Source organism: Neopsephotus bourkii, unplaced genomic scaffold, assembly GCF_033783945.1.
Source record: "Neopsephotus bourkii isolate Nb327-2 ecotype Australia unplaced genomic scaffold, CSIRO-AGI_Nbou_v1 NB_756, whole genome shotgun sequence".
Lineage (NCBI taxonomy): Eukaryota > Metazoa > Chordata > Aves > Psittaciformes > Psittacidae > Neopsephotus > Neopsephotus bourkii.
The window spans coordinates 2,424,273-2,450,845 of NW_026901254.1; the positions used below are offsets into that span (position 1 = coordinate 2,424,273).

At 37.6% G+C, this 26,573-nt stretch overlaps 1 protein-coding gene across 2 annotated transcripts in view; it reads left to right on the forward strand.

Moving 5' to 3' along the window:
• CSMD1 (CUB and Sushi multiple domains 1) overlaps window positions 1-26,573 on the forward strand; it is a 1,128,271-nt gene that overhangs the window by 325,407 nt on the left and 776,291 nt on the right. For both annotated transcript variants that reach the window (XM_061354960.1, XM_061354961.1), the window contains exon 3: window positions 18,111-18,223. In XM_061354960.1, coding sequence (XP_061210944.1) covers window positions 18,111-18,223 — 113 coding nt within the window. The remainder of the gene's footprint in view (window positions 1-18,110; window positions 18,224-26,573) is intronic.

The window sequence follows — 26,573 nt, forward strand, 5'->3', positions numbered from 1 at the left end:
ATGGAATATCCCTTTGGCTAGTTTAAGTCATGTGTCCTGTCTCTGCTTCCTCCCAGTTTCCCATGCCCCTTGTCACTGACAGAGCATGAGAATGAAAAGTCCTTGATCTGACTAAGCATTACTGAGCAACAACTGAAACATTGGTGTGTTATTGCCATTGTTCTCAGACAAAAGCCAAAGCACAGCACTGCACTAGCTACTGGGAAGGAGAAAAATAACTGTTACAGCTGAACCCCAGACACACTGGAAAGACCTTAGCTGATGTGTGGTATCCAGTTTTGGATACTGTACCTCAGACTCAATTTGTAGCAACTGGAGTGAAGCCAGTTAAAAATAAAATAGATTGATCTTAGATTAAAGATTCAAGGACTATAAAAAAAAAATTAAAAAATGTAGTGACGTAGTGAAAAAATAGAAGCATTAAAGAAGAAAATTTTTCCTTGGTGGGATTTAATTTCCATATGCCATATTTAGCCTAATCTTTGTCTATGGAAGAATGTGGATGGAAAGTAAGAATCTGTGCAAAATATGTGACTGCAAAATGGTTAAGCTGTTTTTCCTCCTCTCCATCACTGGCTGTGGTGGTGGCTAATTTGAACTTTCCGGTTTGGGTTATTTGCTTGTTGGTGAGTTGCAGCTTAATTAACAATGATCTTAAATGTTTTTTCATGGTTTGGTTTGCTTGTGCTTTTGGTAAGCTAGACTTGAATATTTAATACGAAGGGCCACAAGGATGATCAGGGGACTGGAGCACCTTCCATATGAAGATAGGCTGAGAAAGTTGGGGCTGTTCAGCCTGGAGAAGTGAAGGCTGCCTGGAGACCTCCTAGCAGCCTTCCAGTATCTGAAGGGGGCCTATAAGGATGCTGGGGATGGACTCTTCATTAGGGACTGTAGTGATAGGACAAGGGGTAACGGGCTAAAACTTAAACAGGGGAAGTTTAGATTGGCTATAAGGAGGAAATTATTTCCTGTTAGGGTGGTGAGGCACTGGAATAGGTTGCCCAGGGAGGTTGTGAATGCGCCATCCCTGGAATTGTTCAAGGCCAGGTTGGACGAGGCCTTGGGTGGCATGGTTTAGTGTGAGGTGTCCCTGCCTATGGCAGGGGGGTTGGAACTTGATGATCTTAAGGTCCTTTCCAACCCTAACTATTCTATGATTGTATGATTCTATGATTTAACACCTTATTTTCATATAGACTAGATTTTTTTCAACTATGGCTATACATGCTGGATACTGCCAGTACATATTTCAAAATTTTTTATACAAGTTTTGCTATATATTAATAGAAATTAATTATACAGATATGAAGTATTAATATAATTATTAATGTAATTAATTGTACAGATATGCAGCATTATAAGTAATACCTAAAATATTTTACTGGAAATAACTATTACTAGTTTTTTTCAATAGGTATTTTAAAATCTAATTAGCCAGTTATGTCTCTGAGCATGGGTATACAAGCTTTCCTCTATTCCTCTCTTGACAAAGCAGTTGCCAAAGAGATTTCTTTTTCAGCCTGTTGCAGTGGCTTAGGTTAAATGTTTGACCAGACTTGTCAGACTGATATGATATGATATTCAGTATGGCATTTTCAGCTGCTATTTTTTTCTGCTTAATTTCCAGTCTTACAAGAATAGTGTTTACTCAAAAAGCATGTGTTTACGATGCAAATACTCCACAATACCAGTATCATTAGCTTAAAATAGAGGGATTGGTACCTCTCAGAAAAAAAAGTAGGATGATCAGACGTTTTCTGGAAGGATGAATTGAGGCAATGAATGGTCCTAGAAAGATCATTGTAATTCAAGCAGAAGAAGTTACTTCTGGCAGCTTGTGGCAGTACTGTCAGACTATATAAACCATGGCTTAAATTTGCATTGGGTATTCACCTCCAAACTGCTGTGCCTCATCCTTTCAACAGGCACCTCAGAGAAGAGTGTATGTCTCCATCTTCTACTTTACCCTTTCCTCACAGGCTATAAAGCACTGGTTTAGGTTATCTTCCTTTTATCCAGTTTCCTCATCTTCCTCACACGGGTCATGTCCTTCTGCCCACAAGCATTTTAATGGCCTTTTGCTGGAGTGACTCACTTGAGTTTGTCAGTACTTGTGGGGTTTGATTTTTTTTTTTTTTTCAAATTTCTCTTTATTAGTCTCTCAAGTGTTAGTCCTCTCAACTAATTTTATCTCTGTAAAATTAGGTGAGCAGGCAGGCCAGCATCCTTCAGAATCAGCGAAAGAAGAATGATTTATCCTTTCTGAAGAGATGTCTATTTTACTTCACAATCTGTCTTTTTTTTAATCCACCTCGCAATGTTATAATTTAAATCATATCTGGATTTTATAAGCTATTGTATTCCCCCTTATTGTCAACATTTTTGTCTAGTTCTGTTTCATTACCATGTTTCTGCTATTTTGTTCAGCTATTAACAAAAATTTCTCATAAGACTAGTCCAAAACCTGAACTCGAACACGCTTCTAGTAGGTTCCCTCCTGTCTGCCATTTCCTTTTCATGTAGTCAGATCATTAGGAAATTTAGATCTGATGACTTCCCTATTTTGTCAGTGTATTATCTGCTGCGGGTCTTTAAATTCTTTACCTTTCAATCATCACATAGTTAATGTAAATCTAAGATGCTGTGATTTGCAAAATTATATGTATTATTCTATTCAGTCATAATTGAATTTGTCTCCTAGACGAAGGGTATGGGAAGAATTACTTTGGTGTCTTCAAGCGAAAGGTCTTTTTCCAATGGAAAAGGTACTGTTTTATCAACATTTTATAAGCTTGTACAGTAAAATGTAGAAAAGGAAATAGATGAGAACTTCAGGATGATTTTTTTTCTTAAAACAAAAAAGACATTATTATTCCAGCTGCAACCACCTGTATCAGAATAGGCAATTTTTCAGGAATTACCTCCTGAGGTGTAGGAGAGTTAAATGTGGCCAATTTTTATTCATTATTCCTTGAAATCTGAAAGCCTCTGGTCACAGGATAAGGATGACCTCCCACAAATTCTTGTTCTTGTCAGGAAGTAAAAAAGGATTTATTTATATTTTTAAATATGAACATTTTCATACAACAGAAATATATTTTCCAAGTAAACATATCCAGAAAGGAATCATAGTCTCTCTGCCTCTTACCAAAGTGTCAAGAAGGAGCAGACAAAAATGAAATGTAGCCATAAAGAACACATTGAAATTATTGAAACAAATTTAGATATCCTAAATAAAACAAGTGTTCCATGAGGACCTATATTCCCACATCAGTTGTTCTCGGCTTTAATATGGTAACAAAGCCAAAACCACTTACAGAATAGATACTGACATGAAAAGTGGCTTATTTTAATAGGCGGGTTTTCAGAATTAAATGATACATCCCAGATCAAATGACATAGGTAATATGAAAGCTTTTAATACTACCAAACATATGGATATTAAAAGATGAAAGTGCTCTCCTTCTGCATTCTGCATTATTCTGCATTATTCCACATATTGATTTGTTCTATCAACAAATCAATAAAAGGTATGTTTTGTATTTGTGTCCTGGCTGAACCCAGGACAGTTTCGCCAGTGGATAACAATAAAACTGCAGCTATAGATCTGCTGCAGATTAGGCTGAAATGTCTTCATTACGTTATTTAGTCCATATACCTTTTTCATATCATGATCAAATACAGGTTTGCAAGGAAGAGAGGGTGAATAATGACAGATTGCAAGCACTAGAGTCTGCTAGTAAGGAAATGTAGTAACAGCAGCCCCCCTCCCACCCCACACTCTATTCCCCATCATTAAAATAGCTAACTGAAGAGAAAGAGAGAGAAGGGAAATTAAACCTTCTCATTGTAGTATGGAATTATGGGAATTAAAAAACGGCTGATAGAAAAATTCAAAAACCACACCAAAGCAGGGGTTTCTTTGTTTAAGAAAATGTATACAAAAGTATAAAGAACCGTAAATCAGAAGACAATAGAAGGGAGCTTAAAAAAGTATAATGAGAGAGGACAAAGAGCTCTCTTTTTCTTTGCATTCCTCTTGCTTCTTCCAGTTGTTCTTTTTTTCCTTTTCCCATTTTTAGGGTGGTACTTTACTAATTATCCCCTCCTTTCATCTTTTGCTTTCTCTTGCCTTAAGAATTTACATTTGGAATGTCAGAACTCATTTTATGTTTAGCTGTTTGAAACACAGGCTTTGCATTCATATTAACAATTGACCTCTGAGGAAACCCTACTTCTGTAAGCTATGACGATTTTGTTAACAGCAATGGTAAGAAAGGCAGCATTCACACTTGGCTTGTGTTCCATCTTCTTAGCTGGCATTTGCCGCTTTATTCTAATTCACTAGCGGAGGGGATTGCCATTCATTTTACACAGTTTTGTCAGTTGCTTTCTCAACCCCATCTCATCTGTCAGCCCAGGCAGCTTTTTTTTTCTTTACGGGGTGTTTGAAAAAGGCAAACTTTAGTTGTGGAGGTTAATCTGTCTAGGCTTCTTTCAGAGTTGTTGATCCAATGTAAGAGCTGAATGCTGCAGAATGGTTTATTCCTTCATTTGCTACATGCAGCTTAATAGAATCTGGAACATTAAAAACAAATAATAAAAAAGAATACTATTGAAAATGGATTCTTTTCATTCAGTTCAGTATTCAGCAGTCCCTACTAATGACCCCTGTGAGTTCTTCCGTGAGAATTGGTGGGAGAGTCTTTGTCAAGTCAGCCAAATTCTCTTAAGCGTTAACTAAGGCTAAATAACTAAAGCTACCATCATTTTTCATAAAACATGACATTCTTTCTTATGGCTTCTTTCTTCCTCATCACTTTTGAACAACCGGTCTTCACTCAAATCTGCTTTGCTTTCTCAGTTGCACAGCTGGCTCCTTTGAAGCCCATTATTATTTTGGTCTCAAAAGTTCTCTTGGTTTTTGTGTTTGTTCTACCATCCATCCGAATAGTAATTACAACTCCTTAGCTATTTCATACTTCCCTTGCTCATTTCCCTACCTCTAATTAGTTGGAAAGGTAGGTAATCTCAATAACAACACCTTGTCAGGGGAATAGCTAAGTACTACTGTATCATGACTGTTCCACACGCACATGGAATCTTTCACAATGGTTTGGTCTTAAAACCTTTCTCTGGCCACAAAGGTCATCAGAGACTTGGTGACCTATTTTACTGATGCCATCTTCTTCCATATTAAAATAATAACAATTAGAAGAAGTTACCACTTTCATGGGAAAAAGCTAAACTTTACTAACTGTTCTACATAAATATGAGCCTGTTGACAATAAAAATATACCCAAATACAAAGAAATGCTAAGCAATGGGCTTAACTAAAACTGCTATTCAAATTCATGCGAAAAAATGACAAGAGTCAGGTTCTGAATGGCTTAAGAGCATAGAATCATAGAATGGTTTGGGTTGGAAAGAACTTTAAGATCATCTAGGTCCAACACACCTGCACAAAATTAAAACATTCTTCTGCAATATCAGTTCCTTCAATATTAACTTCCTCCATCTCAACCACTGTTACGTCTGCCCCTCTTTCTGTTGCCTACAGGGCAGCCTGTAGGCTGCCTGTACAAATGGGTGTCAGAACCCTACAGACCACCTGAGTGTGCTGGTGGTATCAAAGACTGTGTTAAAGGCAAACAAAACTAAAACTCTAACCAGTGTGCAGATATTCAAGATCCTGTATCACCTAGACACACATGGTTAACTAAGGGCAGGTTCAGGCAGGAATCACAAGATCATCTATGTAAGCGAGATGCAGTAGCCTAACAGATAATGAAGAGCATTGTCAGTTCCCTGCAGAGATATTACACATTTAACAGCAGAATTTACCTAATACATAGCTTGCTTCAGGTAACTATGCACCACCCATTTCTTGGGCCGAATATATAAATATTATGATACATTTTTAAGAGAAAGTTTGCTGAAATTAAAAGTATGACCAAAAAAAAAGACTTTGCATACATACTTTCTTTGGAAGAAGCACTTTGAATGAGATCATTTTAAGCTAGCAAAATATGACTCACCTAAACACAGTTGTTAGGGCAAATCATCCATAAGAAACAATTTGTTCCAAACTAAAATTGATATTACTATAGATAATCTCAGTGATGATCATAAGCCCTGAAATGATATATTATATGCTTAAGGATTAAAGGATGGGAAAATAAGATCGAATGTTCTGATAGGAGGAGCTCAAGCATCAAATTATGCATCCTAGGGCAAACCTCTACTGAGGTGACTTAAAATATAATCACAGAAAATGCTCAAAAGGAAAGATGAAATATCTCTCAATTAAGGCATATTTCTAAACCTACTTTTGGAATGTGGTATTTCAGGCTGAAGCTACCAAAATTTGTTCTCTATGAAATGTTATAGATTATTCTGCTTCATTTGTTCTGAATTTGTTGAAGATCTACTGATCAGAGGGCACTTTGTTAAGGTGGCACCATAAAGAGAGCACTTTGAGGGTAATCCTTAAAATCTGTATGCATGCTAGCAACTTGAGGCAGATCACAATGGGAATTCAGTATAGTATACTGCATCATATACTGCAACAGGGATGTATAAGGCAAGGATATTCTGAAAATAATGATAAATGACATTTCAACATAATGATTTTTGCTCTAAAGGTTAAGAAAAAAATGATTATAAAAGACAATCTACTCTGAGATTCAGATTAACTGCTATACCAAAGAAATACAATGGCCAAAAAAAAGATTAAAAATGTGGTAGTTAAATAGTGTTAACATGGGTAATGATATCAGCAAGGATGCAAACTTAAGGGCTTCAGCATATACTAAGAACCAGCATCAGCTCTCATAGGTACATACTAAGTGCGCTGCTTCCTTAAGGATTCTGGATCTTTGCCACAGTGTATGGTCCGTATTACAGGATAAGAAACTGCATCACTGTTTTGCTCTTCAGATCCATCTGTCTGCAAAGTAAATGGATCCACTGCTGAAATCCAAGTCTCTGTCTTGATTGCTTAGGCCAGATATTCTTGTATGTGCTGTGCCTTCCACTTTCCTTTTACAGTCTACTCCTGCTCTACATAAGAATGGTATTTAAATTGAAGCAATGACCTACACAGACAACTTATCCTCCAGAAGGTTTTAAATATTGCAAAATACACGTACTAAAGAGATGACAAGTGATATAATGAAGGAAAATATGAGTATACAGTTCTTAATACAATAAAAGTGTAGAGTTAGTCCAAAATAATCACAAAATTCTCAAACATTTCCAGAACTGACTATTATTTCATATTAGCAGCACTAGCCACTTCTTTAAAAAGTGCCATTTGAAACTATCAAAACTAGTTATTTATGAAAGATTATTTTTTTTTTAGGTTAAATATAGATAAAATGAACTTCGTGATGCACTGAAATACCCACTAGATTTCTTTCTCATAAAGGACAAATGTACCAGACAGCAATTTTGAGGGGAGGCATTTCAGTACTAAATGATATATACTGTATGGAACTTGAAGTATGATGGGTAGAAATAATAGACAGACTTCAAAGCCTTCCATAGAAAAAAAAGAATGTCATAGCTCTTGGGAGTAAAACATCAGAGCAGAAAGTTAATATAGTGAGCTTTGTGCAGATGGTCTAAAACTGTCAAAGCCTAACCCCTTTAAAATAGAGTTGTCAGAACAATTAGCGTCAGGGAAAAAAAAGCAAAGTCATAATGAGGTGACAGTGAAGTAAAATCCTTTCCTCAGTTCTGAAACAGGATACATTTTTTTACCAAGTGAAAAAATTTCTAGGGACATATTCAGAATATGTGTAACATGCAATAACACTCTGAGAAGATTCTTTAAGGTGAAAATATACATAGTTTGGAAAGACACAGAAGATGAAGGAAAGGTCTCACTCAATTGTTCCAACAGGTTTTGGGCTTGGAACTCCATCAGTTGTTCTTCCTTAAGTACAGAATGTTTTTTCTTGCAGCTCGAACAAACACTTCCAGTCAAACTGCGAACAATCTGGAGATGTCCTGTTTCATTCACCAAAACAAACTGCTTAAAATGAGACAATAGCACATCATTTTAACTTTGTTTTGACTTAAAGTACTTAAATATATCCATCCTATTTCATTATTCCCGACTCTGGATCTGTCTAATATTTGCAATGTATTTAAATTCATAGAATCACAGAATGGTTTGGCCTGGACGGGACCTTTAAAGCTCATCAAATCCTACCCCTCCTGCAATAAGTAGGGACATTTTCAACTAGTTCAGGTTGCCCAGAACCCTGTCCAACCTGACCTTTTAAATTCTCTGTTTCCAGAGACAGGGCATCTATCACCTCTCTGGGCAGCCTGCTCCAGTGTTTTACCACCCTTGTAGAACATTCCTTCTTTGTCTCTATTCTAAATATCCCCTCTTTAAGTTTAAAACCATCACCCCTTATCCTGTTTCAACAGGCATTTCTTAAAATGTCTCCATCTTTCTTAAAAGCCCCCTTTAGGCACTGGAAGGCTGCTCTAAGTTCTCCCCTTAGCCTTCACTTCTCCAGGCTAAACAAGTCCAACTCTCTCAGCCTGTCATCATAGGAGAGCTCCAGCTCTCTAAATTCAAAAGAATTTTGTAGTTTGTAATTTTGTCCTTATTTTGGAAAGGGGAAACTAAGACATAGCAAAATTAAGGTATCTAAGTTCTAGTATTCTGGATCTGACTGATACCCTAAGAATACAAATTTAGGTAAACAAGCTCAAGTCTTGCAAAACCATATAGAAGTCAGCTTTAAAGTCTGGCTTAGGGAATGAGAGAATGATAAAAATCTTTGGGGTTTTTTTTTTGTTTTTTGTTTTTTTTTTTAATAGTCTGTTTTTATCTTTGCATCACTTTTTCTTTTTCTTTAAAAAAATAATTCTAATCAGCAACATGCTGGAAAAATGCCATTTTGGCAAGAGCAGTTGAAAAAAAAATGACTAGAAAATGCTAAAATAGAAAATCTAACTCTTTACAAACATGTAAATATTTAATTAGATGACCTATTTTATTTCATTAATCCAAAAGGGTATAAATGTCAGTAAAAATGTCAAAGAACAGTCAGATCCCAGATGACTAATGGGAATTACTTCAGTCATTAGTATGTTAATACGTATTTTGAATTGAGCATTAAAAACAAGCCAGACAGTCTATCCTGTGCAAAACAGATAATGGAAATCTGCAAAGCCATGTAAATATTCAAAATTGTACTGTGTAACATAGGCCACATTTGAAACTTCATACGTTCTCAGAATAAAGTTCTAGGCACAAATCTACATTGAGCACTATGTAAATGGTTTGTTAAACGCACTCATATTTGGACAATAACGTATTTTTTTACATAACTCCCTATTGCTGCAAAGGAAAATTATGCTCTTGGTACTAAAATCTGACCTATTTAAATATTTGCAAGCATGTATTTTTTTTCCTCAAGGCCTTTTGCTTAAAGTGGTGTCACCAAAAATGCTAGAATAGTTTTTTCTCAGCTGGCAAACTGTAATTCAATTTGTAAAAATGTTAAAAGACAGCTTCAGAAGTTGATTTATATGCCCTCCCCCCCCCCCCACCCCCCGGCAATTTTTGTGTGTTATGGGCTTCTATGTCACTTGTTATCATTCCATTTCCATTTAGACTGGCTTTGTTTCACTGGCTTTTTGTAGAGGTGCTCTGATACTGTAATAAAAGGTGAGCCTCTACAACCTAGGGAGGTGGAAATGTGGGTGATTTTTAGTTATTATTGGCTGACCTGTGAAGAGAAAAAGAGTCCTGCTCACAAACCTTTTCCTCTCTAAAATTCATTTAGTAGAAACATAAAATACCATTTCTGTTCCTATGATAGGGTTTTGAGGGTTTGGGTGTTTTGGTTTCTTTTCTTTTTTTTTCTCCCCAAGATGAAGAGTGCTGTACATTTTTCATTTCCAAACAACTCACAAGTGGGAGCATGAATATGCTCTACAGCACTATGGATGATTTATAATGGATCTGTAAAGCAAATTTTCAAATAAAATTAATCTTCATTTATTCTGAATTTGAATCAAGCGTTCACTGCTGTAATGTTGTTTCCAACCTGACACAGACCTCTCTCTAAAGCCTTATGACATAGGAAATGCAGGCTAGCTTCATAGCTCAAGTTATGGTAGATAACAGATCAGTATATACACTGTTGTAGATTAATGTGACATATCTACAGAAAAGATGATTGAACAGGATGTGACATCCATATGTGGGAATAAACAGACAGAACCCAAGTAAGGAAGCTAAAACTGAGTAATGCAAATGTTTTCTAAGATTATATCTTACACTGTCTATGTACAGGTGGAAAAATCACTGAAAGATCTTAGTTTTGCTGACTCAAATCCTGATTTTTTTATTAAAATATGTTAAATTTTGAGTGTAATCTATTACTAACAGTGGTCTTACTACTCTGTTTTTATTGTTAAACTCATCATACTATTATTAGTGAGCTAACAGACACAGGGATATAGGTAACTGGCCTGAAGACTTAATTCAGCCTGTAAAACCTGTTTACATAATTTTCTAAAAATAGGACTTATTTGGAGCATAATTATTAATTAATCAAATTCCATTTTAATTTTCACCTGTGTAATTTTACTTCTACTGGGTCCATCTGAGCTCATACCTGAGAGGTGCCTTTGGTCTAGATACCTGTGTACTGTTAGGCAGAAATGTAGTCTGTTCATATAATTGTTAACATGAATTATATGACCTTACTCGAAGTTTCAATTGTTTTTTTTCTCAAGCACAAGGAGTCATTAGCTTTATAGTAACTGAAATAACTTATTTGTCTTAAAGCACTGTGTTTATCCCTTTGGCATCAATGGTTTATGGTAGTATTTTATTTTTGGCACTCTTTACAGTACTACTTTATTTTTGTCCAGTTTTATCAAATATTAGCTTTTTTTTTTTCCTTCAAAGTAAAGCACTGAGGCATATAAAGCCATTTCTGAGGCTGAATTTTGTGTACAATGGGGAGAAAGCATAAGAAAATATATGGTGTAATGATAAGGTGTGCCAGGAAAAAAAAAGGCATTTCTGTGTAGTCATAGAGCAGTTTCATGGTCTAGTGGTTCATTTTTCTGCCTGGTGCCAGTCCTTGAGACTGCATTTCAGACATAAACTCTATTTTCTTCTGCATCTTGAGCTACTCTGGAGCCTGGGACTGTGGGGAAGTGCTGTCATTTCCCATTAGGCAAGCCCTTCTCTTCCCAGCATGAGTCACAAACCCCACTAGGCCCTTCCACTGCCAGCAAGAGCTCTGGGAATTGCCCTCTCAGTTCTGTCGTGTGATCCCACCGTGCTGGAGTGGCTGCAGCCTGCAGGCTGCCCAGCTCTGCCAGGCCTTTCCCAGCAGCTGTGCTCCCCTTGAAGCCCTCAGCCCTGCTGCTTTCTTGGGACCTGCCTCTGCTTCGGTCCCCTTCACGGCTGTGTAAGGTTCCATGCTGGCCAACCGTCTCATGTTTACCTGCTGCCTTACTAATGCACAGTAACTGCAGGCCACTGCTTTGCAGCATCAGGGATGCCTGCAGCAGATGTAAGCCTTGCTACTATAGCTGTTTGGTGGCAACTAGAGAAACCAACTGCTTTTTCTGAAGGCTAAGTATGTCAAAATTACTAAGCTTGCATCTTCTTTCTGCTTAGTGACTGAAATCTGTGGGGTTTGGTTATAAGGGACCTTCTGGACTTTACTGAGGGAGCTTTTCTCTTTGATGGCTTCCATCTCTCCATTACAAGGAAAATATTAATCTTATAATTCCTGCAATTAATTCCTAGTTAAGCTAATGTCACAGGAAACATCAGGAAGTTTTCATATGACCATATGATTGAAAAAAATGCGTATGTATTTAGCTATGTGGCAAAAGGCTTGAATTAAAAAGTCTATTTCTTGCCTATTCAGAACTAATTATTGAGATTATAAATCTTAAAATACAGAAGAAAGAGCACCCAAACGAAAGATAATCCTTTTGCATACTGCTGGTACTAGTGCTCCTCTAATGAGGTATGCACACCTTAACTACCTCTAGTTAGTAGGATAGGGGAGCACCTAATGTTAATTAAACAAATGAGGGATCAGGGAGCAGCTAAAGAGGTTTGCAGGTGTTTCCTGTGGTATAAGTGAGACATTTGATGGAAGAAGTCTTGTAGCTATCTGATGGGGTGGCTTTGAGGCTAGTTTCCTTAGGGGTGGGACAGGAAGTATATTGCAGAGGTGTTGCTGTGGACTTATAAATTGGGAGAAGCTGGAGAAAGCATCACTGAGAAAGATCTGGTACTGCTAGAATCAGAAATGTGAGAGCTAAGGAGTTTTGATTAATCATTCATTATTATTAGTTTTTTCCTTAGGAAAGTGAATAGTACTCATCAATGTGAGGAGGTGTTGCTGTGTATTTTCTTTATGCTGCAGCGGTGGAGAAGTAAGGGCGATTCTTGTGTGAAGGACTAGATGTGCTCTCTGAGCTGGGGGTATGCCCGTCCCTGTGTTTCTTGTAGTTTTTTTAAGGGAACAGTCACTGCGTTGGAACCTTTGAATGAAAATTGTGACCTTGAACAATTTGTTCTGTATGTCTTCCCTTTTTCTGTGACTTAAAAAGGCTGGGAGTAGTGTGATTATATATACATGTTTAGGTTCTCTTCTGTAATAGAAAATCAGTTATAAATTATAGATCTAGTACTAATCTTATGGTAGCACCTCATTCCTTTATGTACAAGACAGTATCTGAGCCAGGTGTTAAATCTTCACTTCTTGGCAACAGAATGGATATAAATTACTAAGATAAGGTGTTTGTGGTTTCACACATGGCAGGTAACAGCAGCATGGTTTGCTGGAATGGATATCCTGATCCCTTGGCTTTATGCACCATTAGGTGTCTGAACCTTTGGGTAACTCTTCCTGTTACTGACAGCAAATGGCTTCATAAAAGTCACGTTATGTGTAGGCATCCAGTAACCATGTTTGTTCTCATAGTGTTGCTGCTATTTTTGCCTTTTTGTGTGTGTGTGTGGAATAACTGCAGCTACCACCTTCTTTTATGTCCAGATGTGTCCAGGAAGTTTAAACTGATTCAAATTGCTAAGATAGCATATTAATGATTTGACTTTTTAATACTTAAAATTGAGGCACGCAGTAACGCATAGCTTTTCCGAAGTGCTCTCTGCTCGTACCCCCAAGGCCGTACTAGTGCAGGTTTGCAGGCGTTAGCAGTGGAGACGCGGGGGTTGGCCCATGCCGGACGAAGCAAGTTCCAGCTGTATCCGATCTAACCCACCCACCGCAGGGCTCGGCTGAACCAACCGCGCAGCTCGGGGTGGGGGCGCCTCATGGAGGTGCATGTGAAGAAGGAGAGGAAACACCGGAGAGAGGGAATAGGGATCAAAAAGTGAGAGAAAAGAGCTCTCCGGACACCAAGGTCAGTGCAGAAGGAGGGGTAGGACGTGCTTCAGGTGTCACAGTAGTGATTCCCATGTGGCATGTGGAACAGCCTACGCTGTAGCAGGTGGATGTTTCCCAAAGAAGCCGCAGCCCGTGCAGAGTCCATTCTGGAGCCGAGTAAAGGTGTGAGGAAGGGAAGAGAAAAGGAACTGTTAAAGACTGACCCCATCCCCCTGCACCGCCTGAGGGAAGAGGCAGTGTAGTTGAGAAGTTGAGCCTGGGAAGAAGGGGAGCTGGGTGGAGTTTGATTTAATTTATCTTTGTTTCTCACTATGTAAATATATTTCAAGTGGCAGTGAGTTAAACAATTTTCTCCATGTCACGTCCGTTTTGCCTGTGACAATAATTAGTAATTAATCTCCCTGTCTTTGTCTCAACCCAGGAGCGTTCCCGTCGTATTTTCTCCACCCCCCGCCTCCCCTGCCTCGCGTCCTGTTGAAGAGGGTGGGTGAGGGAGTGGCTGAGTGGGGGTCTGGCAGCTGGCAAGGGGCAGCCTGCCACAGATAAATGACTAAAATCAGCAATACATGCCGGGAGTTCCCAGAGGTGTATCTTGGTAGCTTTTTCTTCAGATGCTGAGTTGCATATACATATTATTGACTATTGGTGCTATTGGATGCCTGAAACATGGAAGGGGTTTTCCTGCTTTTTATTGGCAGTGTAGTTCTCAGATGATTTCAAGTTAAGCCAACTGTGAGATACCCTGCTTTTGAACATTCTCGGTATGTTGTACTTAGTTTTCAGCTTCTGTGATGCAGCAGAGAACTAAAATAGATAGCCTGAAGCTTTAGTCTTTAAGGGTGCCCTTTGACTTGCCTGTCTTTCTGATCTGTGGTTGATCATCACAATCCTTGAGTAGCCCCTGCCAATAACTGTTTTCATGTGGTGTGGTGGGTTTGATACAGAATGAACTTATGAATGGCCTCTACATGAAATGACAATTTTAGTGATAGTGTGTAAAACCTGAAAAGGTACAACACTGTTTGCAGGCAGCTCTCCGGTGTTTCTTGTGGCAGTTAATGACCTGTGTCTTTATGATGTGGATTTTTTTTTTTGGGGGGGGGAGGGGGGGGTGTTGTATGAATCTTGGATGTTGTAATTAATCTATGTTTTGCCCAAAATTGCTTTTGGGACATTTAATCAGAATTTTGAATTACACTTTTAAATATGCTTATGTGTGTATAGATGTGTGTCAGACACAATTCTAAAGGTATTTAACAGATCTGGTTTTCCTACTAATTATAATTGTCTTCATAGATTTCATTGTCCTAATTTGAAAAAAGAATTGGTTCTTATGGATGCAATTTTTTTTGTCATTGTTGTTTTGGGTGGGTATTCCCTCCCCCCCCTCCCCCCCTAAATTTCCCAAGAAAATTGTTAAACCTTGAAAAAAAAAAAAAGTGTCACATGCTGACCTGCAGAGGACTTGCTGCACAGTATGTTTAGTACCAGGAAGTCCCAAAATCTACACTCATAGTAGAGGGTGGAGAAGCTCTGAGCAGAGCCAGCTGGATCTATTGCTATGCTACTGAAAAAAACAACCCTATATATTTATAGAGCTTATCACTAGAAATGGCTGAATGTCAAGATCTAGGAAATGATAATGGAAAACGAATGAATGAATGTGTGTTTTGGTTGTTGGGCTTTTTTTCCCCCAAACAGAGGCTAAACTCAGTACTGGTCTACCACAGTGCTTTCTATTACAAGTTGTTTCTTTACAGACAAGCTAAATATATTCCATCTGTGGTGAAAAACTATTTTAGTGTGTGCATTTTTTTGCAGATTAATGCTACTGAAAGTTATGGATGTAGCAGTATTTTAAGCTTAAAGTATTGCCATATGCTCAGTATGAAGTCGTGCAAGTTTTATCAGATGACAGCTTTATTAGCAAAGGGACTTGAAATGATTCTGCTCTCTTACCACACACACTTGTCTGTCTAAACAGTTCCCTTTCTGATTGCAGTTAAGGCATACATGTTAATTGCCAAGATGCATTTCCAAAGTAAAGAAACATGTGAACGGGGGTAATTCCCCCCCCCCCCTTTTTTTTTCCCTGCATGATGAAATGGATCTTCAAAACACATTATGATTCATGAGCTATAACTACCTACTGAAAATGCTAGTAAGGTAGGAAAAAAAATTACTTGGTAGGTTAGCAGTGGCTTAATTCTGGAGTGTCTTAACACTTTAAATTTTCACCTGCTGTCTAGCTTTTGTTTGCACTTAATTTCATGGCATTTGGTCTCGATGAATTTATTTAAATACTATGAAAAGATGTTTTCAGAAATACTTCAGGCAACAAGGCTACACCCATGTAATCTGTTGAATGGCTAAACTGCAGAGTTTTTTTTTATTCAAGACTTTTCCATCATTTTTAGGATTACAGTCATGTAAAGAATTTTGAAAAAAAAAAAAAACCCAAACAAACAAAAACACCCAAACAAAAACAACCACCCAATAGATTCCAGGTTGATGTACTAATTCCTTGAAGTTTACCACATACTTGCTGTTTCCTATGTCTGTAAAACCTTTCAGTGTACTGATTAAGGTATAAAAGAGCATATTTGTCATCTTTTAATGTGAATTGCAGTGTCAGTTATCCTAAAGAATAATATTCTAGTATTTCAAGGGTGGTACTATAGAAACAATTTTATTTATTGAGCAGATAAAGAATCCATGTTTTAGGATTGATACTTTTTACTGTAACAGAATCAAAGCAGGTAGATCTAGAAATTGTAACAAGAACTTGGGATGGCTTGTTACTGTTAAGGTAAGTTCATTTATGTGAACCAAATCCATACCAAGTAGAGTAAAAGCTGATCAGGATTGAGGTAGCTAAAGCTGTATGGTTTTGCAGTGGTATAGCATCTTTGTCGTCTTCTTTTTTTTTTTTTTTCCTCTGGGTAGTGTCTAGTGCTGAGGCTCGCTGCTTCTCTGTGTGTCTCAACCTGATTTTCCTTCCTTCTTTCCTTCCATCCTTCTCCTACTAGGCATGCTAGTTTTCTGCTCCAAGAAATTGCAGTGTTGTCAAAAAAACCCAACAAACATCCTACCTCCCTAAACCCAGAGTTCTTTGAATCCCTTCTCAGAGGGAAGTGATGTGCAAGTAAGATCAGAAAATACATAACCTAAATTAATAACGAGCTCACACCAAAGACTCCAGATGTAGGGCACTAGGGGTAACCACTCTATTTATTAAAGAGGACAAGAGGCACATTTCCCAAGGAAGTGCAATGTCTAGTGAAGGTGAGAGAACCCACAAAATTCTGAACATAAAATGTGGCAAGCCTTGTGGTAGTTCTGCGGTTTGAGGATTGAGGGGGAAAAAATCAACCTGGTTATTTCTGGAATTGGAGTAAATGAGGTGGAAAAGGAGTAATAGGTTGATAAGTACATGGAAGGTGAAAAGATGAGAGCAAGCAGCTAATTGGCACATGGAAGACAATCTTGCTTAAAATTCAAGCATGGGGTTACTTTCTATGGTTTTTACATTTGAGAGTAGTCTGCAATAAGCCTAATTTTGCAAAGAAAGTGATGCAGCTATACTAGTATGTTGTTTACAGTTATTTATCCTCTGCAGTTCCAGATGCCAATTAATGAACTATAACATCATTGTGCAGTAAATTTCAAAATATTTTTTGTTTGTTTTAAAGGCATGTGTTGACCATCCAGATTAAAAATGTGTGTATGTTCCTTTGCATTTTATTTTTATGGGCTGTTTCAATGCCTAAAATCAAAAAGCTCTTTCAAGGTGAAGTTTGAATAAAAGGTGGCTTTCTGGTGCATTGTCCTGCATGCAGTGAGTCATGTGCCCCTATTTCAAAATACAGAAATTAGCTGGTGATGTAAGCTTACAGTACACTTCTGGGTTTGTGGGACAGTAGTGGCATCTTACATCTCACTTATGTGAAATTTTTGTTAAGAAACCAACATCTCACTAGTATCAGCCAGGTTTAATGAATTGTTTTCAGTGAGGTTTCAGTAAAGGATGTAAGCAGTTTTATCTGTTTTATCCTCAAAATGAATCAAAACATTTATTTTGGAAAATAATCTGAACACCAGTTTTTCAATGTGATCATAGCTTATGAACAGTGCCAATTTGTATGTTGAGGTAAGACTGCTGATAAGATAGGAAATGTAAAGTAATTTTTCTTAAGCTGTTAAATGGAAGGATTTTTTCAGTTTTGTTTTCTGGTCAGTTAATTTACATGTCATTGAACATAAGAGGTCAGTGCTTTCTCTGGAGCAGCAGCTGGAGGACAGACAAGATAGTCCATGTTATTTCAAACTGTGCTAGGTATCTCTCTGTGAGTCATGGCCTGGGTATCTACTTCTAGGTATCCTAAATTGACTTGTCCTCACCTTGAGAGGAATCCCATTGGAAAAAAACAACAAAACAATAGATACAAACAGGTCTTTCTTTTAGTGCACTCTGCTTGAGAGTGCACAGACATGTTAAAATAGGAGGGCTAAAAAGCTCTAGAGCATGTTTGAAATGTTGCAGTGAATGTTGAGACGGCATCAGGGTAAAGGGCATCATGCATTGGCAGGTCAGATGTAGAAACACAATGGTCATCATAATGCTCATCACAAGTACTCATGTGCTTTATTATTTTAAGTTACACTCTTTTGTGCCTTCTTATCGCACAGGTTATCTGGATTTCAGCTTCCATCATCTATTGTGAGCACAGGATCTATCCTCACCCTCTGTTTCACCACAGATTTTGCTGTCAGTGCTCAAGGCTTCAAAGCTATCTATGAAGGTAAGAACTCCTTTCATATCAGGTGTTTGTCCTACTTGATGCATGTTTTTCATGTTGAAATGTGATGTTTCAGTTTTAATTGTTTGGAGTTTGAATCATCAATGAATATCACAAACTTTTTTATAGTTTATTTAAATGGTACTGCGTCACAGCTGTAAGTAGTCTTGATTTTGAAATTTAAATTAAACTCATACTTTAATTTCTGCTGCAATTTTTAATTGAATCTGTCAGGCTTTGAAAGCAGGACAAAAACCATTTAAATGGTTTTTTAATTTCCTAAATAATTTTTTGACATCTTCTTTGAGCAATGTTTAACTTAAGGGCTATAATGATAAAAATGAGAGGAGATATAAATACAAACTGGTCTTGAAAATCAGTCACTGATCTCCTTGTGGAAATCTAAAGCAAGAAAAATGACAACAATAATACATGTAAATTTTAAAACAAAGGAAAGAAAAAACAACCCCTAAATAGTTGAAAACTGGCTCTGTGGAAGATGGCTGCACAATTTGGGGGGGCGGAGGGGAGGGGAGTAAATAATAAGGTCAAGCATTTCAGGTACTCTAGTGTCTACTAAGAATTAAGCTCATAAAGCTGGACTGATAGCATTTCCTTATTACTTTGGGTTGTACAAAAGGCTTTATGAGATCTGTAACCTTTTGTTTGGGAAAATTACCAGATACAGTGGCATTAAGTCAGTTGCTTAGTGTTGCTGGATAATGATGGTGTCCTGAGGGTAACTTCACAGGAAATGCAGGGCTTTGAGTAGCAGAAGTTTCAGAAAGCTCAGTTTCAGATTAGTTTCATATGTATAATCCTTTGAAAGTGTTTATTCTGGAAAAGCTGCCTGAAGCCAGTGAAGTGATAGAACTTAAAAGAATAATTTTTATTACAGGGTTGATGTAGAAACTTGGAATCTAGATGATAGTATGGTTTGTAGCTATTTATTAGGAATAGCAATTGCAAGTGTATAAATCTATTACACTGGTCACCACTTCTATGAAAAAGTCAAAGACCACAGATACCTTCAAATGCTTGGGTAAGCTTTTATCACGTTTCTCCTAGAAATATTCATAGTCCCTTGAAACTTTACTGCCTTTTCTTGAGTGTACCTAAGTCTAATCCATATTGATGCTTAGCTTTGTTTCATATTTGATTAATGTTTTGAAACAACAGAGTTTTTAAGTATCTTTTGAATTCAGTGTCCTCACTGAGTGGGTTATGTAGGTGAGAAAGACTGAGGCATAGGAGGTGTCATGAATAACTTGAATTTCTTTGTTTTGAGCTTTCTCTGTTCGGGATGGGTAGCTCGGCAGTATGACTTTCCTTGGTAGCTTTTCCTGCCTTGGCTTTGGCAGACAACACTTATTACCTGGTAAGTCAGCTAATCAAGTCTTTTTTTAACTGAGATGTGAGGAAAGGCTAGGGAAGTTTCATTTTAATAGTCTTCATAAACTTGAAAAGGAACATCAGAAGTCGCAAACACACCAGGACCTGTTTTTGTCACCTCAATAGGAAGTTGCTTTCTACATACCTGAATCATGCTCTTCTAACAAATGCATGCGATAGCATATTTCATCCTTTTATGCAGTCTGAACAGTTTGTTTTCCATATTGAAAAAGACAGTGAAGAATGCTAAAGGACAGTCTCTTGACTGTCAATGTAAGAACACATGCACAGAGCCACAGGCTGTAATATAATGACACTTCCTGCTGGCCTACTTTTTTATAAAAACCCCAGCAAGAAGAGCTGTAATTAACAGTGACAGATAGGACCACTTTCTGGTTAAACAACACTGCTCCCATTCAGATTTAGTGCTCTAAACCTGGTGTGGCCCATGAGCTTTAAATTGACTTCAAAATGTGACATCCGGCTCCAGAAGAAATGGTGAATATCCCTTGGGTGACAGCATCTCAGTGTGCAGATAGGCAGTGGGGACTTGTGGATTGGGAAGGATTTGTAACAGTGAGTGGTTAGATGTTCTTTATGAAGGCTTGGGGTGATATTGCCAGTTAAGTTGCTGAAGCCCCACAGTTTTAAGAACTCCTGTAGCTGTTCCCTAAACTGCTTGTTATGAGTAGTGACCCCTTCTGGCTCCTATGCCATATATAATTTTGTGTAAAGGCATGTGATAGCTTCCTTTGGGATAGGGGAATACAGACCAGTTATTGGAAGCCTTTCTAATGGCTCTGCCCACTACCCATCTCTAAGTTAGTTTGCTGCTGATGGAAATACCTATTTATCCCTGGGTTTAGCCAGCTCTTGAATTCTTCTCCTAAGTGCATTGCTGTTCAGTTGGAAGCATGGGGAGCATTGAAGTGCTGCTGACTGCTGACATAGAAGAATTTGGGACACTATGAGGTTGTAATCCAGAGCTTGATGAGCAGTGTTTTAAACATCTTAAATGGTGATAAGCTTTAACTGCATATCAGCTGGCAAGGACAGCACGTTTAAAAATTCTGTGGTTTGTGTTGTTTTTGTTCTGTGGTGTTTTTATGATACCTGGAGTGTGATCTTTGACAGGAATTTTGGTGTATAAGTAGAAAAGTCCACAACATTCAAGTGTTTAAAAATTCTAACAGACAAAGCCGGGGGGGGGGGGGGGGGCCCCCCCCGGGGCAGTGGAAGCCTTGCAGCGCTATGAGAGGGAATCTTTCTGGAATGATACCATTCATCTTAACAGTAGCAGATGAAATAGGTATGAAAAAGTCAAATATTAGGACTAATGAAGGAACTAATTTGAATACACTTTCTGGGAGGCTGCAACACTAGTGTTTTTTTCAGCTCTTGTGACAGGCCACTCTTTCTTCTGAATAGAAAAAAATCATACAATGAGGATTGTTACTTTCATGTAATTAAAAAGGTAGGTTGATTGATGAGTGTCTTCAAAGTTAGCTCTGCTATTGAAAGTCAGTATTTTAAATGCGATCATGTGGGGAAAAAGCCTCTGTTTTGACAATTCTTACTCAGAAAAGAGTTAATACTGGGCTAGATTCTGTGCTGAGCTTCTCCTTTGCAGAGAAAAGCAGCTGCTGTTTGGAGGTTTTTGCTGTCTGCAACGATAATCTTTTTGACTTAAACTTCCTGGTAAATGAGGGTAGGGTGCTGGACCAGGAAAGAAGGCATATGAACCACTTGAAGACCTAACAAACAGCCGATGAAGTTAAACCCACTGAGATTCTGATCTGTGCATTTTATTGAGTGTATTCTTGATTTATGATCTCACTTCCTGTGCAGCAATGATATAATCAGATCGTTTGTGTTTTTACAGTATATAGAACTGTGAAGCTAGTACAACTACATTAGGATGCTCTAAGGCCTTGAAGATTACTTGTACTTGCCTGACTTAGCCTGCTGTCACCCATATACCACATGAATATTAAAACTTGATGAAATCTGATTTTTTTGTGGCAGTAGACCCGCAAGAACCATTTAGTTTTAACATGTCACTGATGTGGTTGAGCAGTTGCTGGGTTTCTAGGCTGAAATGTAGGTTTCTTTACTGTATCAGTGCTCCACCAGATTTATATGTTGATTTCTGATAATACTTAGTGGTTTTACTTGATAATTCTTACAGCTTCCTCGGTGACCACTTCAGCACTCTAAAGTTTTGGCACAGATGGAAGCTGGAATTAATTTAATTCCCAGAATATAAGAATATGTATGCAGTTTTCATGTGCATCTCTATAGCAGGGAAAAGTACTATAAATTTCAGAAACTGCAAGGTCAGTTTATAGAATTTGTCAATTCATTTAATCTGTCATTTATTTACCATCATTGTTGTGTAATTAAAACCAAGTTTTCAACAGTGGGATTGGGGAGTTTCTGTAATTTGTGGTGGCTGTTGGTTTTTGTTTTTTAATTGACTTTGCTTTACATCATGTAAGGCATATTTAGGCTTTGCCGGTTGTGCATGGGGAGAATAAGAAGGTGCTTATGCAATTTTGTTTAATTCCCTGTAAAAATAAGTCTAATTCCTGTTTTCTAGAATGAGGTTAACAAACCTTTTTTTTAAAAAAAAGGTATTCTGAGGGCTGCAAACAGAAGTAAAAATTCAGCATTGCTTTATCAATATAGCAGTTTTCTTTGGAAAGTCAGAAGTATTCCTCCCATATAGAATACTTGCAGAACAACAGTCTTTAAATGGCAGCAATATCTGCAGTGTTACACACACATACTTAAGTAATGCATGGTGAATTGTTATATGACTTCTCTAACAAAGTAGTGTGTCCTGCTATTCAGGGAACCCAGTTGTTAAGTGCAGAAAATTCAGTAAAGGTAGAAAAGCTTAATTCACAGTGCATTGTTAGTCATCAATGTAAAATGAAATGTCACAGGTTTTAGCTTATATTTTGCTACACCAGTGTCTGCTGCTAAACAACAAACTACCCATAAATGTTAACAATCCTTGGTTCATTTTAAGCAATTTTGGTTTTCTTTTTGTGTGGTGTTTTTTGTTGTTTCCAACTACATTTTGTAATGAAGAATTGGTGGACAGTGTTTAAATAACAAGCCAGATGTACTGGACTTGATACATGCTAGTACCTTTCCTTGACCTCTGTTCTAGAGCAGCAGGTTTTCTTTGCCAAAGGAAGAGCTCTTGCACATCTCTGTATCCTACCTGCCCTCAGGGCATACTTCCTTTTTTCATTTGTTCTTTGAATTCTTAAAGCTTTCTGCTCACTTCCAGCATTAACATTTATACTGGCTGTCACCTCATCCTGCCTTATGCATCCCTGAAGCTTCTTTTTAAATCCCTTTCAGCATCAGCAGCAGAAAGTAGTGATACATTTCCACAGTATGTCTTTGAAGACATTTTCTTTCTCCCTTTTTCTTTTTTCTTTTTTCTTTTGCCACTACTGCTTCTGACACTGTCCCTGAGTGTTTGTTGTTTGGTGTGATTTTCTTTTTTTTCTTTTGATTTTATGGCTCAATCTTTGAACTATTTAAACCAAAACAAAACAAAACTGAAAGACTTTCCCGAACAACTTGATAATATTAATATCTTGTATTGATTCGGTGAGTTTACCAAGGTAACTTTCCCAAGACTGTGATTTTTGCCTGTCAGTGTGAACTCAGTCAAGATAAGACCTCTGGGCTCAAGCTAATGTTCCTTGGTTTTTGTTTCCCTCAGGTACCAAAATACATTTCCTGCACAAGTTTTAAGAGTGAAAACCTGCTTTTCACTGGGTCAGCACCTGACACTGCTTGCTACTTGTCAGCGAGTTTAACTATATTAGTTAATGGCTGTGATACAGTGATAAGAGTTGTTACTCTCTGGGAATGGGCATATTCAAAACGAACTGAATAATCTGAGAGTAGGAAGCCAAGTTGACAAGAAGATAACTTTTCTGTGATTCCTGTGCCTAATGAACAATCCCCTGCTATTCAGTGTGAAATAAGTAGTCCTCTGAATCTTCAGCCATTACCAGTCAATCAGTATGGCTTAGTCATAGGTGTTGTTTTACCTATTGGAGCATATTTTACTTGATTGTTCCAGTTATCTGAAATGTTGAATATGACTCCTGAACCTCAGTGAAAGAGCTCCAAAGCATTATAACAAATATTTGTGATGACATTGGGAGCTCTGTAGTTCTCTTCTGTTATACAGTTTTTGGAGAGGATTTTGCTTGTTGAACCCAAGTCTGTGTTTCCTCCTCTACTGTGATATTTAGAGAAAGAAGCAGTGTAAATTTTAATCAGAGTTTAATGTCTTTAAATGTTGACGACACAAGCTATCTTTTTAGCATTTCTTCATTAAGAAAACAAAACTAACATTAACATTGTAGTAAATACGGGTATTCTTGTAATCTTGGCAGCTATACATCTTAACTAGCAACCTTACCATTGGCTCTTAGTGTAATTGGTCATAACTACTGTTAATAGAGTAGGGTTTTGGTTTTTGTGTGTGTGTGTGTGTATGTATGTATGTGTGTTTTTAAATGCTTCTTCCTTACTGTTTTGGTAGTTTATTCTTTTCAGATTTATTTGATTATAGATTTCCTCTGTTGACTTGAAGTCCTTGAAAAGAAAAAAAAATTCAGCATATTAAAAGTAACATCTTTTTGGAATGATACAATCTGAATCACTGTTAATGATGACATACAGGAAAGAAATCATAATGCAGTTAAAAATAAAGCTGTTTCATGTATCAAAACATGACATAATGTGTAGCAGCAAAATCTCAGGGCAGAAGAGGTCTGGCAGGGCTGTGAGAGTATTCTGTGGGATCTCTGAAAGCTGATCCAGAATATCAGTGATTTAGATGTCAGAAGAGTTCACTTCATCAATAATGACTAAAGAAAAAAAAAACAACTTCTAAGGCTACATGCATTCAGAGAACTTAAGAAAAACAAAATAGAGGTTATTTTCTGAGGAGAGAGAGGTGAAATAGTCTGCCAATTCTCTGAAATGTGTGAATAGATCTGAATCTTGCTCTGAATGGCTGAATTTATGGGAGACTGAATTTTATTGGTAGCGACAAGTGATGACTGCACTCTTATATGCATTCTCTTTTCAGTCTTTAGTACATGAAGAGATTGTCTATAGAAGAAATAACTGTACTTAAGTATACGCTACAGCTTTTTGTAGTTATAAGGACTTACGGTGAATAGCTTTATCAGTTTAAAAAAAAGTGAAATTCCTTCACCAGTGAAACACTTCAGAGTTGTATTTCCACAATATTTGAAGAGTCAGGAGTCGGGAATCTTGGATGTTATTTCCTAAACTGCCCACGGGCAGAAACTTCCCAATTGGAAGTTCTAGGAAATTCTTTCCTAGAAAAAAAAGCACTGTAATGAGAGTAGTTGTGATGGAATAAATTCTACTTGAATTGGCAAAAATAATATTAAAATTAATGGCTATAGAACTCATCATCAACCCGTAAATTCCATATCTAATGGAAGAATTATTTTGCAATAGCCTTGCCCTTTATATTAGTCCAATTATAAGCTATGACAGCTGTTTTCTACTTTACAGCTCTCAATCCCTAATGCAAAGACAACCTTTGTGTGTGGCTATTAGCCCTTAGAAAAGGAATTATATGTCTTAAAGTAGGTTCTTGGAACTGTCTTTTTTACTACCTCTGGTTCTGGAAGGGATTATTTTGTGATCTGTTGATCCATTTAAGAACTATATTCATTGTCATTGATGCATGAACCAGTAGCAAAAACAATGTCGGTAGTTCATACCTTGTAATCATTTTGTGGGCTTGTATCCTCCCTCCACAAAATCATGCTCCTGTTTGAGATCACAAGCACAATAGGAAAATGACTTGGTGAAAGTGGGCTTCCTAGAGGAAAATACTGAGTTGCTTATCTCTGCTACTATGAGGTGACAGTTCTAAACCAGAACAGCTCATTCTAGTGCGGAGAGGCAGAGTCATAGTGGGATTGTTTCCCTCTTTCTTTGTAGCTAAGTAACTTGGTACAGAGGTCTGTTTTTTCTGCTGCAGAGTATTGAGATTCTGGTGAATCTAATCTGCATCCTAACAGGTCATCATCCCAGCTATGCTGATATTAATACCCTGCTTAATGCTTGTTCTTATCTGCCATCATTAGTATGTGTTTGTATGACTAATATTAACTTTTGAAAAATACATCAAAGAATTTTTTTTTGCAGTGTCAAAATTTCTTTAGTGCAGTCATTGCCCAATTTGAACCGGTGTTGTGATGTTGTCATGGTTTAAGCCCAGTAGGCAGTTAAGTACCACGCAGCCACTTGTTCATTCCCCACCAGTAGGATGGGGGAGAGAATCAGAAGGGTAAAAGAGAGCAAACTCATGGGTTGAGATGAAGACAGTTGAACAGGTAAAGCAAAAGCTGTGCATGCAAGCAAAGCAAAACAAGGAATTAATTTGCTGCTTCCCATTGTCAGACTGGTGTTCAGCCATCTTCAGGAAAGCAGTGCTCCATCACAGGTAATGGAATATTTACATGGGAAGACCAGTGCCGTTGCTCTGAACATCCTCAAGCAATGGCAGCTCTGGCCAAACTCCACCCATCCTAGTTTTATTGTATGGTATGGGATGTCCTTTTGGTCAGCTGTCCCAGCTGTATCCCATCCCAGTTCTTTGTGGACCCCCAGCTGACTCACTGGCAAGACAGAAAAGGCCTTGATGCTGTGCGAGTGCTGCTTAGCAGTTGCTAAAATATTCCTGTGTTACCAACACTATTTTCATCACAAATTCAAAATGTAGCCCTATAAAAGCTACTGTGAGGGAAATTAACTCTATTGCAGCTGAAACTAATATGGATATTTAGCAGGGGAAGGCTGGCTTTGCTTCTTTATAAAATGCTGCAGTTCTTCTACTCAGACTTTAATTTTCAAAGTTAAAATATATTCTCTTAAT